Raw genomic sequence first — 16,328 nt, forward strand, 5'->3', positions numbered from 1 at the left:
AGTTAAGCATCATCCAAATGGAGAATGAGCCTTTTTGCTTTCTGATTGGTATAGAAAGGTAAACGTGTCAAGAGGATGGATGTGTTGGCTAACCAATAATGAGTGGGGTGTGATGGAGAGGACAGATCATGTGATGAAACCTCCAGGAATGGAGTTAATCACAGTTAGCAATCTCAAAACCCTCTTCAACTATGGTTTTGAATTCTTGTTTGGACACCTTTGCATTCCTTTCCTTGTGATCAGAATTCTCAAACATTTTTTTCCAACACACCCATGTGTTTTGTAATAGTGGGATGGTGATGGAATAATGTTAATCTCACTGGGCTTGTAGCTCAGAACCTTGGGAGGCTGGGGCCGTCGGTTCAAATGTTTCCATGGCAGAGGGTAACATTTGAGCCCAATCTAGAAGAAAAACTCAAAATTGGTCATTGCTGTTTTTTAAAAAAAAACCCATGTGGTTCTCTAGGGAAGGAAACCTGACATTTTTACATGTGACTCAAGGCTCCCAATAAGTGGTTGATTCTTAACTTCCCTCAAACAAGACGAATGCTGATCAAGGCAATAATACCCAAATCTAATGAATATAAATTTTCCCCTCCTTTTGAGGAACTCTGTGTATAATTACAAGATTTGTTGCTATATCTCTGAAACCTAGCTCCAGTTGATCAGATTTAACAGCTTGATCTTGTGGCTTCAGAGGGAGGCACATTCTGTGTTGAGAAAACTGGTAAACATGACTGAACTCCAATGTTACAAATGACAGTATTCTTTGAAGAAGAGATCAGAATTCTTGTTCCCAATAAAAGGTTCACTTTGTCTGAATTCAGATGAGCTCAGGTTCCAGTTCAGATTCTGTTTAACTCTGGATGAAATTATCTGGCAGTTATTCAGCATGAGTGATACGACTCACAGATCTGTACAGTTAGGGGAAAGCCTTTTTGAGGCTAAGGCATACAGCCAAAGTAAAACAGAAATAGAATTCCTCCCTTTAGATCCTGAAGCTGAATTGGAATATAAGGTCATTTGAAGCTTTTCTGTCTCTTGATTAGGGAACATCAAAGTTGAATGAGGGGGTTGATGAGCTCAGTTAACTAGACAGCTGGTGAGTGATGCCAACAGTGTGGGTTCAATTCCTGTACCAGCTGAGGTTACATTAAAGCTCCAGCTTTCTTAACATTGGTCCTTGTCATATTCTGGATGTAGGTTTGCTCACAAAGCTGGAAGGTTCGTTTTCAGATATTTTGTCACCATACTAGGTAACATCATCAGTGATCCTCTGGATGAAGCACTGGTGGTATGGCCCGCTTTCTATTTATGTGTTTGGGTTCTCTTGGGTTGGTAACAACATTTCCAGTGGTGACATCATTTCCGGTTCTTTTTCTCAGGGGATGGTAAATGGGATCCAAGTCAATGTGTTTGTTGATAGAGTTCTGGTTGGAATGCCATGCCTCTAAGAGTTTTTCTGCATGTCTCTGTTTAGCTTGTCCTAGGATGGATGTGTTGTCCCAGTCGAAGTGGTGTCCTTCCTCTTCTGTATGTAAGGATACTAGTGAGAGAGGGTCATGTCTTTTTGTGGCTAGTTGACATTCATGCATCCTGCTGGCTAGTTTTCTAATGGTTCAATATTTGGTCCGTATGTGTAATTCACTAAAGAGGAGGAAAACAACAACAAACCGCCATTCCTAGATGTCACAGTAGAGCAAACAGCCAATGGGGAACTTCAAACCAGTGTCTACAGGAAAACAACACAAACTGACCAAATATTGAACTACAGAAGCAATCATCCCAATGCCCACAAATGAAGCTGCATTAGAACATTATTTCAACAAGCCACCACACACTGCAGCACAGAGGAACTACGCAGAGCAGAGGAAAATCACCTACACTGTGTATTAAAAAAGAATGGGTACCCAATGGGACCGCCAATTTCTCAGCAACAAACCCAAACAAGCAGACAAAATGTGTCCAGAAACCCTAGTCACTCTCCCCTGCATCAAAGATATCTCTGAAATGACTGTCAGACTACTCAGACCCCTTGGCATCATGGTAGCCCACAAACCCGCCAACACACTAAAACAGCAGCTAATGAACTTGTAAGAACCTATACAGACAATAAACAAAACTAATGTAATTTACAAGATACCTTGCAAGAACTGTAACAAAGACTACATTAGACAAACAGGCAGAAAACTAGCCACCAAGATACATGAACATCGACTAGCCACAAAAAGACATGACGCACTCTCACCAGTATCCTTACATAGAGATAGGAAGGACAGCACTTTGACTGGGACAACATATTCATCTGAGGACAAGCCAAACAGAGACATGCATGAGAATGCCTAGAAGCATGGCATTCCAACCGGAACTCTATCAACAAACACATTGAGTTGGATCCCAATTACCACCCCGAGAGAAAAAAACACAAAATGACATCACCACAGGAAATTACATTACAACAGGAAATGACATCACCAATCCAAGGAAACCTAAACTCATAAATAGAAAGTGGGCCATGCCTCCAGTGCTTAGTCTGAAAGCTCACTGATGATGTTAACCTAGTATGGTGATAAAATATCCTAAACCAAACCTTCCAGCTCAGTGAGTAAACTTACATCCAGAACCTCAACCTGAGCTGCAAATCTTTTCAAAACTCCCTTGTCATTATTGTTCCTTGGGGTAAACCACCATAAGTCCTCGCTCTCTCTCTCTCTCTCTAATGAGGGAGCAGCGATGGTCCAGTTTTTAAAAGCTGAATTCCCCCTCCTTTGCATTCCTGATGGAAACAACTTTGCTTAATTACAGTTATGAAAAAATGTTTGCATACACGAAAAAGAACTTAAATCCTCTGGAACGAATTTATTGAACATAAAGTGGTCTTACTTGTTGCTGGTATTGCTTCTGTTCTCGTTCATATTCCAGTCTGCATTGTTCGCACATATCCTCGATCCAATTGTCATCATCATAGTCAGTGCTGCAGTTACAGCCCATTTTCACTACAGCAGAAACACACACAGGAGTCAACTCAAACCACAGACTCGAACGTCTACTTTACGTGTTATGCATTTCACTGAGAACACTCAAGCAGGTGTGCAGCCATTATATGTTTCACCTTAGCTATTGATATCCTTGAAAAAATAATTTACTTTTAAAAAAATCAGTCGCGTACTTCACCAGCGGACACCTTCCTTTCGCTCGTTCGATCAGAAACAGAGGGTATTTTCGAGCCTAATGTCCAGGGTATTGAAGGTTCAATAATCTTGATTTTTATATTCTCCGGGTAAGTTGTCCCACACAACACCCCCCTCCTTCCACCCGGACCTCCAACCCCCCTCCCCAATCCCGTAAACTGACAGTGCAAACGGACACATTCGAGAACCGTTAACGACAGGATAGACACCAGGTTAAATACAACACAGGACTACATGGGCTGGAGATCTGAAACAACAAAAATAAACAGACATTGCTGGAGAAACTCAGCAGGTCTGGCAGTATTTCGTGTAAAAACAAACTGTCGAGTGAAAAGCAGAGTTAACACTTTGGATGCACTGACCCAAGACTGGAAACCTTAACTCTGTTTCTCTCTCTACAGATACAACTGCTGAGTTTCTCCAGCAATGTCTGTTTTTGAACTAAAGCAAGTTCACAGGTAGAAATAATTTAACGAGTTACGGTACTGACTCTAAGTAACAGTTTCAGTTGATCACATCATTTAAAAACTGCCTTGCACTGTATCACACAAACAGTTCCAACCCAATGTTTTACCCTTTTCCTCAATGGGTTGGTTTTGAACAATCCCCACCGCTTCTAAAATTTGCGAAGATTCCGTTTGTGTAGCTTCACTTCTTTGTTGTAACATTTTGAAAACCATGCGGCATTTAATGAGTTCCGTGTATGGACGCAAATAAATTGCAGTGAAATATAGAAAAAAGCAGTCAGTCATGGAACACAAAAACACAACATTCCAAATGTATTCCATTCTGTTGTGTTGACCCGGCTCGATTCGCCCCTTCTTTGTGTCAAGTTGGATAATAATTATTTAGTGTATGCTTTTAAAAATGTGCTGTTAACTGAAAAAAAACTGTTCGAGAAAATAACATGTTTACAGTGTAAAATCCTTGCGCTGTCCTGATGTCTACAACATCAAAGTTAAACAAAAACGTGAATGTATTTCTAAGCAAAGTAGTTGAAAAGAGAAAGGGACCTACCGATAATCCTATAAATGTGACTCGAGCAAACAGTGATGACGGGAACCTAACTGCTCCGAATTATTGAGATCTCAGTCTCTACTGATATTGTCTCCACAATTTAAAAGAATTTTTAAAAAGAACTGATGGTTTTGGAGGAAATTCTAATTTACCTAAGCAGACCGAACCAGGATTCGGGATCTGTGCAAATGTTGCTATTACTTTCAGAATTGCTCATGTTTCACGTTGTTGGTCAATTTCCCTGCTTTATTTTATTATTGGCTCTGATGTCAAAATACCATTTACCACAATGCAATCGACAAGCCCCATTCCTTGTTACATTTTCCACGCCATGCAATTTGAGGTTTAAATTCTGTGAATTAATTTAATAGCTTTTAAATTTTACACAAGGCACCACTTAGAAGCATTCTCATAAAATGATGTAGGGGAGCTGGTGTTGGCCTGGGATGGACAAAGTTAAAAATCACACAACACCAGGTTATAGTCCAACAGGTTTATTTGGAATCACTAGCTTTTGGAGCCACCCTGGTGCCACCCTCCTGAACTGAAAGGAATATATTAAAATACATATGTTTTTCTGTTTTAAATGTTCCATTTGGGTGCAGTGAATATTTCCAAGACAGTTTTAAGCTTCCACATTCAAGTTTATGTTTTAGGTAAAAAGAACAGTTTTACAAAGAAAAAAAGAGTTGGAGTGAAGGGTCTGTTTCCGTGCTGTACATCTCCAACACTCTATGCCTCTAAAAGTAATAGTCAAAATATTTGTTCATTTTTCATTTTCACAGAGTATAAGATATTATGATCCTTATATTGTGACCAGTTTTAAAGATTGCGGTTTACAGTAAAAATAGTCATTATTTGTCTTAAATGCTATTGCTGGAACAAATCACATCTCATGATCTTGCAGAGTCAAACCAATTGCAAATTGTTTTCAATGATTGTTGGCAAGATTTGGAGAGTTGCAGTGTTTTGCAATTCAAACTATATTCAGTGTTTATCACATGAAAACAACCTGACTTCCTACGCATTCTGCAAAAACAGACCAGAGCCTTATAAGATCTTTCAGGCTATTTGTCCCATCAGGCCTGTACTGGCACTCCCTGCTTTCTCCACCCACCACCTCCTCCCTCCCCCCTCTCCCATACCAGCAGCATACTTTCTTTCAGAATATTTACTCTGTTCCTATTTGAAAACCAGTATTGAATTTGCTTCCAACACCTCCAACAATAGATTCCATTTCACAACAAGTAGGTGTGTAAAAAAAAGTTGCCCTCAAGTTACTTTTGATATATAAATATATCTTCATGATTTAAAAGTTATCTTGTATTCCCATAATTAGATGAGATTAGATTCCCTACAGTGTGGAAACAGGCCCTTCGGCCCAACCAGTCCACACCGACCCTCCGAAGAGTAACCCACCCAGACTCATTTCCCTCTGACTAACGCACTTAACACTAGACAATTTAGCATGGCCAGTTCACCTGACCTGCACATCTTTGGACTGTGGGAGGAAACCCATGCAGACACGGGGAGAATGCACAAACTCCACACAGACAGTCACCCGAGGCTGGAATTGGATCTGAGGCCCTGGTGCTGTGAGGCAGCAGTGCTAATCACTAAGCCACTTGTGCTGTCCCATATGGTGTATGACGTTAGCACAAATACGGTTAACAGAGGAAGTACAGTCATACTGTCATGAACCTAAAATACAAACTGACAGTTCTGATCAGAGTGGTCAGGCACAAATCCACACTGGGGAAGCTGTCTTCTGTGCACTAAATGTAATGAAATCTAATTTTTTTTTGCCATAGGGAAATCTTCCCTGTATTTAAGTTTCAGTTTTCTTGTCCTCATTTTGCAGCCTCGGTCTCAGTAGCTTTAGAAAGTCCCCGATTTCTCCTGTTAACCGAGAGAGAAATGAAACTCTCGTAATGTGAGGTGTCCTCCTTCCTCCTGAACTACTCAGGAACTGACTAATCACCCATTAATGAACCAACATTTCTCACTACCACAGAACAATATCCCCATGAGAGGAAAAAAGAAGCAAATGGAATATAACTGGGCCTGAACAATAATTTATTGAAAACCTATTATTCATTCCATTCAATACTGAGAACTGACAGAACATGGATGAGTCTTGCTGACCAGAGATCCAGGCGAAATGTGAGCAATATGGTCCACAGACAGCAGTTTTCAATGACAATGCTGCATTAGTCACCTTCACTGAGGAGCATCAATGTGTTTGTTGATAGCATTCCAGTTGGAGTGCCATGCTTCTAGGAAGTCTCATGCGTGTCTTTGTTTGGCTTGTCCTAGGATGGATGTGTTGTCCCAGTCGAATTGGTGTCCTTCCTTATCTGTATATAAAGATACTAGTGAGAGTGGGTCATGTCGTTTTGTGGCTAATTGATATTCATGTATCCTGGTGACTAGTTTTCTGCCTATTTGTCCAATGTAATGCTTCTTACAGTTCTTGCAAGTTATTTTGTAAATGACATTCGTTTTGCTTGTTGTCTGTATAGGGTCTTTCAAGTTCACTAGCTGCTGTTTTAGTGTGTTGGTGGGTTTGTGGGCTACCATGATACAAAGAGGTCTGAGTAGTCTGGCAGTCATTTCCGAGGTGTCTTTGATGTCAGGGAGAGTGGCTCGAGTTTCTGGATGTGTTTTGTCTGCTTGTTTGGATTTGTTGCTGAGAAATTGGCAGACTGTGTTCATTGGGTTCTTTTTTGAATACACTGTATAGGTGATTTTCCTCTGCTCTGCATAGTTCCTCTGTGCTGCAGTGTGTGGTGGCTCATTGAAATAATGTTTTGATGCAGCTTCGTTTGTGGGTGTTGGGATGATTGCCTCTGTAGTTCAATATTTGGTCTGTTTGTGTTGTTTTCCTGTAGACGCTGGTTTGAAGTTGCCCACTGGCTGCTTGCTTTACTGTGACATCTAGGAATGGCAGTTTGTTATTGTTTTCCTCCTCCTTAGTGAATTTTATGCCAGTAAGGGGATTATTGATGGTCTTGAAGGTTTCTTCTAATTTGTTTTGTTTAGTGATGAAACTGGTCAGTCCACACATAACACCAGCTGCATGACAGCAACAGCAGAAAAAGGCAGCAGATCCAACTTTCCTTAAACTGGGAGTTGCTGCATCTTAAAAGTCTCCCAGTCCTTTTGCAGAAACTTGACCTTCTGATAGACCCCTGCAGCTATTCTGAAGTGCAAACCCAGCTCTTTGTGCCTCGATCAATCCATCAGGAATGAAAGCACTTTTCCAATGGGTCTAGAGTGAGTGGTATTCTTTAGTTTGCAACTTGTGAAAGTGCGTGATAATGTCTGACTGTGTTTCTCCAGCATGTATGCTTGTCTCTGTGGATGTGAAAAACTGAAAAAAAACTGCAGATGCTGGAAATCTGAAACAAAAACAGAAATTGCTGGAAAATCTCAGCAGGTCTGGCAGCATCTATGGACAGAAAATGGAGTTAATGTTTTGGGTCCAGTGACCCTTCCTGAGAACCCTCCACTCTCCACTCCTGCTGTTTGATCTGCTGAGTATTTCAAGTATTTTCTGGTTCTGTTTCAGATTAATGCAAAAATGTCTATAACAGGAATCAGATAATGTGACAAGAGGCCATTTGGCCCATCAGGTCTGCACTGACCCTGTGAAAAGTTTCCCAGCCAAACCCAGCCCCCTATCCCTGTAACCCTGCATTTCTCATGGCTAACCCACCTAACCTGCATATTCCCTGGATACTACAGGGCAATTTAGCATGGCTAATCCACCTAAACTGCACATGTTAACATAAGGAGGGAAGATGTGTTGGGTAGGCTAAAGGATATTAAGGTGGACAAATCCTCAGAACCGGATAGGATCCATCCCAGGTTGCTGCGGGAGGTGAGAGAGGATATAGCTGGGGTCCTGACAGATATCTGTGTAGCATCCTTAAACACAGGTGAGGTGCCGGAGAACTGGGGGGTTGCTCATGTTGTTCCCCTGCATAAGAAGGATAGTCAGGATATTCCAGGTAACGACAGACCAGTGAGCCTGACATCAGTGGTGGGAAAGTTGCTAGAGGAGGTACTGAGGGATAAAATCTATTTATATTTGGAATAGAATGGGTTTATCAGCGATAGGCACCATGGGTTTGTGTGAGGTAGATCATGCCTTACCAGGTTAGTAGAGTTCTTTGAGGAAGTGACCAAGTTGATAGATGAAGGAAGGTCTGTAGATGTCATATACATAGACTTCAGTAGGCAATTGATCAGGTTCCCCACGGTAAACTAATGGAGAAAGTGAAGTCCCTTGGTGTGCAAGGTGTTCTAGCTAGGTGGATAAAGAACTGGTTGAGCAACAGGAGACTGAGAGTAGTAGTTGAAGAGAGTTTCTCGAAATGGAGAAAGGTGACCAGTGGTGTTCCACAGGGATCAGTGTTGGAGCCACTGTTGTTTGTGATATACATCAATGATCTGGAAGAGGGCACTGTTGGTCTGATCAGTAAGTTTGCAGATGACACGAAGATTGGTGAAGTAGCAGAAAGCATAGGGAACTGTCAGAGAATACAGGAGGAAATAGATAGCCTGGAGAGTTGGGCAGAGAAGTGGCAGTTGGAGTTCAGTCCAGGCAAATGTGAGGTGATGCATTTTGGGAAGTCTAATTCTAGAGTGAACTATACTGTAAACGGGAGAGCCTTGACAAAGGTTGATGAGCAGAGAGATCTGGAAGTTCAGGTCCATTGTACACTGAAGGTGGCTGCACAGGTGAATAGAGTGGTCAAGAAGCATATAGTATGCTTGCCTTCATCGGCTGGGGTATTGAGTATAACAGCTGGCTGGTCATGTTAAAATTGTTCAAGACAATGGTTTGGCTGCATTTAGAATACTGTGTACAGTTCTGGTCGCCACATTACCAAAAGGATGTGGACGCTTTAGAGAGGGTGCAGAGAAGGTTTACGAGGATGTTGCCTGGTATGGAAGGTCCTGGCTATGAAGAGAGGTTGAGTAGGTTAGGTTTGTTTTCATTAGGAAAAAGGAGTTTGAGGAGGGACCTGATTGAGGTCTACAAAATCATGAAGGGTATAGACAGGGAAAGCTTTTTCCCAGGGTGAGGGATTCAATAATGAGAGGTCACACGTTCAAGGTGAGAGATGAAAAGTTTAAGGGGGATATATGCGGCAAGTACTTTACACAGAGGGTGGTAGGTGCCTGGAATGTGTTGCCAGCAGAGGTAGTAGAGGCAGGCACGTAGATTCATTTAAGATGCGTCTGGACAGATGCATGTGATTAGGTGGGGAGCGGAGGGATACAGATGCTCAGGAATTGGACGATAGGTTTAGACAGTGGATTTGAATCGGCTCATGCTTGGAGGGCCGAAGGGCCTGTTCCTGGGTGTAAATTTTCTTTGTTCTTTGTTCTTTACCCAGCTTTGGATTGTGGGATGAAACTGGAAGACCTGGAGGAAATCCACGCAGGCATGGGGAGAATGTGTAAACTCCACACAGAGGCTAGAATGAAAGACGAGCCTCTGGTGCTATGAGGCAGCAGTGTTAGCCACTGATGCACTGTTTCCACCCGGGAGAGGAACAATTTAGCAGTCACTAAAATAACTGGGCAGAATTGCAGATGCCGTGAGATGTTGAGATAAAATCTCCAGAAGCAGAAGGCTGTGAAAACGTCAGAGAGGAAAACTGCTGTTGGAGGCATGAGGAACCCATGCCAATGGCCACACTGGGCTGAGTTAATAGCTTGTTCAAAGGTCTCAGAGTAACGTATTAATGAAGAGAGTAACGTTGAATGAATGCTGAAAAGGGAACTGTGCTAGCTGAACAATAAGCTTTAGCATGGAGGTAAGGGCAGCCCTTCACTGAAATTTGAGTGTCTGTTTGATCATTGTTGGATAAAGAGGCTGACTGTTTCATTCAGATATTTGGAATGATTTTGTTGCAAGAAATTCTTGTATTGTGCAATAACGCTCATGATTTTATCTTGTGTCAAATAAATTTGAAATTCTTTTGTTAACAAAAAATCAACAGTCTCTTTTGAATTTATTCAGCAGTTGACTTGCACAGCAAACCAAAAAAGGGAACTACACTGAATGGTCTATCAAGCCAGATCTCACGGTGAGATCTAACCTAACAGTATTACCCTCAACTCAGGTCAGAGCAAAATGACCACAATTGCAAACAAAGTGCAAATTCTTGCAGAAGCCCAGTTGGGAATTTACTCTTGTCAGTGATTTTTTTTTAATTCAAGCTTTGTTCAAGCTATCGTTTTCAAACTTGTTTTTTTCAGTTCTTCGAAAATTCCTTCAAACAGTTCATAAGGATTAAAAGATAGGAAACAAACCTATGCTGCTTAAGGAAGATAGAAAGTTAAGATCAGGCCAGTAACTCTAACATCAGGAGTAGGCAAAATGCTTGGATCGATTATTAGGAACATTGTAACAAGACACTCAAAATATATGTGATTAAACAGAGTTAACTTGGATGCATTCGAAGGACATTGTTCTTTACCAATGTGTGTTTTTGAGAGTGTAACTAATGAGATGGATTAAAAGGAAAAGTGGATGTGGTGCATCCGAACTTTGTAAAAACCCTTCCAAATGGTGCCAAGATGAGGCTGTTTGGTGTCGGGGGTAATGCAAAGATTACAAATTGCTTGATAGAGAAAAAACAGAATAAACGTAAACAAAAGAAACAAACAGAAAAAAGAAAAACAAAATGAATTGAAGAAGAATCACTGGACCTGAAATGTTAACTCGGATTTAGAGTCATAGAGATGTACAGCATGGAAACAGATCTTTCGGTCCAACCCGTCCATGCCGACCAGATATCCCAACCCAATCTAGTCCCACCTGCCAGCACCCAGCTTATATCCCTCCAAACCCTTCCTATTCATATACCCATCCAAATGCCTCTTAAATGTTGCAATTGTACCAGCCTCCACCACATCCTCTGGCAGCTCATTCCACACACATACGACCTTCTGCATGAAAAAGTTGCCCCTTAGGTCTCTTTTATACCTTTTCCTTCTCACCCTAAACCTATGCCCTCTAGTGCTGGACTCCCTGACCCCAGGGAAAAGACTTTGCTTATTTACCCTATCCATGCCCCCTCATGATTTTATAAACCTCTATACAGTCACCCCCTCAGTCTCCGATACTCCAGGGAAAACAGGCCCAGCCTACTAAACATCTCCCTATCCTTGTAAATCTTTTCTGAACCCTTTCACATTTCACAACATCTTTCTGATAGGAAGGAGACCAGAATTGCATGCAATATTCCAACAGTGGCCTAACCCATGCCCTGTACAGCAGCAACATGACCTCCCAATTCCTGTACTCAATGCTCTGACCAATAAAATAAAGCATACCAAACACCTTCTTCACTATCCTATCTACCTGTGATTCCACTTTCAAGGAGCTATGAACCTGCACTCCAAGGTCTCTTTGTTCAGCAATACCCCCGAGGATCTTACAGTTAAACGTATAAGATCTGCTAAGATTTGCTTTCCCAAAATGCAGCACCTCACATTTATCTAAATTAAACTCCATCTACCACTTCTCAGCCCATTGGCCCATCTGGTCCAGATCCTGTTGTAATCTGAGGTAACCCTCTTCGCTGTCCACTACACCTCCAATTTTGGTGTCATCAGCAAACTTACTAACTGTACCTTTTATGCTTACATCCAAATCATTTCTCTTCACAAATGCAGTCTGACCTGCTGAGTTTTTACAGCAATTTCTGATTTTGTTTCTGATTTCCAGTACCTGCATTTCTTTGTTTTTTTTGTTTAAATAAAATTAAACATGATTTTTTCAAGTTGACAGGCTGTGGGGTATTGTCCTGATCAGTATTTGGATACTAACTATTTAGAATTCATGTAAATGGTTCACATAAGGAACTGAGTGTAATTGAACTGAGTGCTACAGTGGTTGATATCCCATCACCAAGTCATCCTTTATTTACATGTACACAGTACACTGGCTGTGGCCAGCCAGTTCAGAGTCAGTCCCCTGAACTGAGAGAATTCTAAATCCCCTGTTTATTATATTTTCTTTTTTTCTTTTTCCTTCTATTCCCTACACTACCGCCCAATAGCAGTAGCGCTTATATTTTTCCCATCACCCGTGATGTGTGTGTGTGCAGGTAATCCCCTGTTCATATTGGTTGACCAGGCCTTCCTGATTGGCCAAGTTAACAGTCCCAATCAAGTATCTCATAGTCAATGAGACCCACCTGGTTCCAATCACTGCAATAATGTAAGCAATCTTTTCTGAAGATTCAAATCTGAACGGGAAAGCAACAAATGAGGCTGCAAAGGGAAAAGGACAAGTTATGTGAGTGGGCGAGAACATGGAGTAGCCGGTGGTGTGGAGTGAAATCATTCACTTTGTTAGGGAATATAAGAAAAAGCAGAAAACATGTTGAATGGCGAGGGACTGCAAAATATTTGCACTCCGAGGGATTTGTTTGTAAAGGTCAATGTGAGAATCACAGAAAATTAACATGCAGGTACTGCAAGCAATCAGGAAGACAACTGGAATGTTATCTTTTGTTGAAAAGGCTTGGATGCAAAAGGCAAGAAATCAAGCTGTTATTAAAAAGGATACGGAGATAGTGTGCAAAGTCAGAGTTAAAGGGTCTGCCATGATCATTTTCAATAGCAGGGCAAGTTGGAAAGACTTACTGCTTATGTCTTTCTAAATCACTGCCAACATATAGTCTTACTTACAGATAAATGTAGCAGAGTAGAATGCTCTGCAGGTCAGATAGTTTTGTGAATTATCCATGTCCGCATCTGATAGTTACTCCTGTTCGGTGGTTAGAATCCAGGTATTTCTGGTTCTTGCATATTTCACATTCTGTCAGCACTTTAAAATGTAAAACGTTGCTTTTTAATCAGATTTTAAAAATTGACATATTGAAGATGGATATCTACACATCAGAAAATGACATTTGTAGCATTTTTTTCCCCAGGAAGCTTTGTTTATTTTGCTAACTGAAAATACAGAAAATGGCAATGAACAGAACCATTCCATGTCTGTAAACAGTGGGTTAAAGACAGTTAAAGGTTTCCTAGGTTAAATCACATTTCTTGGAAGTTAAATTTCTTTTTGTGGTAAAATGGGCTTGTCCTAAATGAATCAGCAATTATTTCTGATATTAAAAACCCCAGATTCAGCTACAACTTTATTACATATTGTAAAGGAAATCCCATGTTAGTTACTGGAGGTAACACCAAAAATGTCAACGTTTATCTAATGTTGAGCTTCAATTTGCATTTACATAGCACCTTTGATGCAGTAAAACAAGAGAGTTCTCAAACAAAATTTGTTTCACATCCAATGGAACAGCACTGGACTGATGACAGAAACTTGACTAATGAGAAAGATCTTAGCTGTCTTAAAATAGAGGGACAAAGGCATGGAATTTCAAAGTTTAGAATCACTATAATGTGGAGTCTGGCCATTCATCCCATCGAGTCCACGCCAACCCTCCCAAAAGCATTCCACCCAGATCCATCTCATCCCTGTAACCGTACACTTTCTTTGGCTAATCCATTTAGTCTGCACATCTTTGGAACACGGGAAGAAAGTGAAGCACCCAGAGGTCAGCATCCAAAGCATCTATGCAGATGACAAAAAGCATTGGACTTAGCACCGATCCTTGTGGCACTCCACTGGTCAGAGACCTCCAGTCTATAAAGCAACCCTCCAAGATCACTCTGTCTTCTACCTTCAAGCCAGTTCTGTCTCCAAGTGGCTAGTTTTCCCTGTGTTCCATGAGATCTAACCTTGCTAACCAATCTACCATGAGGAACCTTGTCGAACACCTTCCTGAAGTCTATGTAGATCAGGTCCACTGCTCTGCCTTCATCAATCCTCTTGGTCAGTTCTTCGAAAAACTCAATCAACTTATTGAGACATGTTTTTCCACACACAAAACAATTTTTACTATCCCTAATCAGTCCTTGCCTTTCCAAATACATGTGCATCCTGTCCCTCAAGATTCTCTCCGACAATTTGCCCATCACTGATGTCAGGCTCATCAGTTTATAGTTCCCTGGCCTTTCTTTACCACCCTTCTTAAACAGTGGCACCATATTAGCCAACCTCCAGTCTTCAAGCACCTCACCTGTGACTATCAATGATACAAATATCTCGGCAAGAGGCCCAGTAATCACTTCCCTAGCTTTCCAGAGAGTTTTAGTGTACACCTGATCAGGTCCAGGGGATTTATCCATCTTTATGCATTTTAAGACATTTAGCACCTCCTCCTTTGTAATATAGACGTTTTTCAAGATGTCGCTATTTATTTCCCCACATTCCACATCTTCCATGTCCATCTCCACAGTAAACACTGAAGCAAAATACTTGTTTATTATCTCTCCCATCTCCTGGGCTCGATATACAAGCAGCCTTACTGATCTTTAAGGGCCCCTATTCTCTCCCTAGTTACTGTTTTGTCCTGAATGTATTTATAAAATCCCTTTAGATTCTCCGTAACCTTATTTGCCAAAGCTATCTGATGTCCCTTTCCTTAAAATAAGTATACTCCAGAGACAAAAATTGGAGGAGTGCAGACATGTGAGGGTCATAAGGGCTGGAGAAGATTAAAGAGATGTGGAAGAGTGGTGTCATAAAAGGGTTTGAATTCAAGGGTTCGAATTTTAAACTTGAGGAACTGCTCAATCAGGAGCTGGTATAGGTTAGCAGATACAGATAGGGGTGAACAGAATGAGTTAGGACACAGGCAGTAGCATGTTGGATGACCTCTAGCTAATGGACAATGGTAGACAGCCACTGCCTGGTGACTGCTGGAACAGTCCTGCAGCTAACACATAGCTCCAAAGAGTTGCACATCAGTGAGAATGAGGAGGGACCAAGGATAAATCCTGGGGGGAAGAGGGGTCACTAGAGGGACTGCTGTGGGAGCAGGAGCAGAACTCAATGTAGGCGGCAATTAGATAGATAAGAATGGAACCAGGTGAAAATAGTCTCATCCAGCTGCTTCTTTAAATTTTATCAGCAAGTTAATTTGAAAAAGAAAATGTTTAATAATGTAGTTAAAAATCCCACAACACCAGGTTATCGTCCAACAGGTTTATTTGGAAGGACTAGCTTTCAGAGCGCTGCTCCTTCATCAGTTAGCTGTGGAGGTTAAGATCATGCTCACAGAATTTATAGCCAAAGGAGGCCGGTGCCATAGAGATGGGATACAGTAAACAATCTTAGATGAAAACTTTGATCTTTTATAATGGGATATGCTGGTTTCTGTTCTTTGATATGTAAATCCCAGAACTTCTTTTAAATTACATTCAAAGTGAATCATAAACGTGAATCGTAAATGTGACAGTCTTGTTCAAAAGCGATTCTTTGTGTCAAGACATGCAATGAATTCTGGCCAGTCAGTGACACCCATAGATACAGGGTACAATTATAATGGCTAAAAGACATTTGAATAGATACATGAATACAAAAGGTTTGGAAGGATATGGACCAGGAGCAGGCAGCTGGGACTAGTTTAGTTTGAGATTATACTTGACATTATCTGCTTGGACTAAAGGGTCTGTTCCTGTGCTATTTGACACTTGATGAGTGAATGAGAAAAAACAGATTAAAAACCCAAAATTTACTGCATTTTAATTCTGATTTTTAAAAAAAAGAATTATTATAGGTGACTGTGGAATAAATTTAGTGACTATCGGCCTGAGTTCTGTGTGAACCCATGGAATATCACACCAGTACAGTGTCAAGGTAACTTTAAACATAAAGAACAGTAAGGAAGAGATAACAAAAGGCTGACTACCCAACCCCCTCTCAACAGCAAGCCATCTCTTGCAGATATGAATGCCTTTTATCCTTTGAGAGATATTGGAAAAAAAGGTTTAAAAACTGACTATAACCCTTGGTCTGTGTGTGTTAGTCACCTGATGGACTATGGTGCTGCAAAGATCACAGTTTGTGAACACCCATTAACCACCCTTGTAGGCAAGGAAAGGGAAAATGTAACCTCCGACTCTGAATGCTGTCAGTCACCCACCATCAAAAGGAACCAGAACAAAGAATTTCAATTAATCCAAGGTCCAGAACCTTGTAATTGACTACTTAACCACCAACATCTACTGGCTCCA

The 16,328-nt window shown here is 41.1% G+C and overlaps 1 protein-coding gene across 2 annotated transcripts in view; it reads right to left on the minus strand.

The window, feature by feature from the left end:
* The window catches only part of LOC140453351 (proto-oncogene tyrosine-protein kinase LCK-like), a 139,327-nt gene that overhangs the window by 93,538 nt on the left and 29,461 nt on the right, over nt 1-16,328 (minus strand). The window contains exons 1-2 of one of the 2 annotated variants that reach the window (XM_072547910.1): nt 3,766-3,809; nt 2,884-2,996 (exon numbers count right to left, since the gene is read on the minus strand). In XM_072547910.1, coding sequence (XP_072404011.1) covers nt 2,884-2,991 — 108 coding nt within the window. In that variant the 5' untranslated portion in view covers nt 2,992-2,996; nt 3,766-3,809. Of the gene's footprint in view, nt 1-2,883; nt 2,997-3,765; nt 3,810-16,328 lie in introns of those variants that run through there. The other variant, XM_072547909.1, reaches the window with a different exon arrangement.

Source organism: Chiloscyllium punctatum, chromosome 27 (assembly GCF_047496795.1).
Source record: "Chiloscyllium punctatum isolate Juve2018m chromosome 27, sChiPun1.3, whole genome shotgun sequence".
Lineage (NCBI taxonomy): Eukaryota > Metazoa > Chordata > Chondrichthyes > Orectolobiformes > Hemiscylliidae > Chiloscyllium > Chiloscyllium punctatum.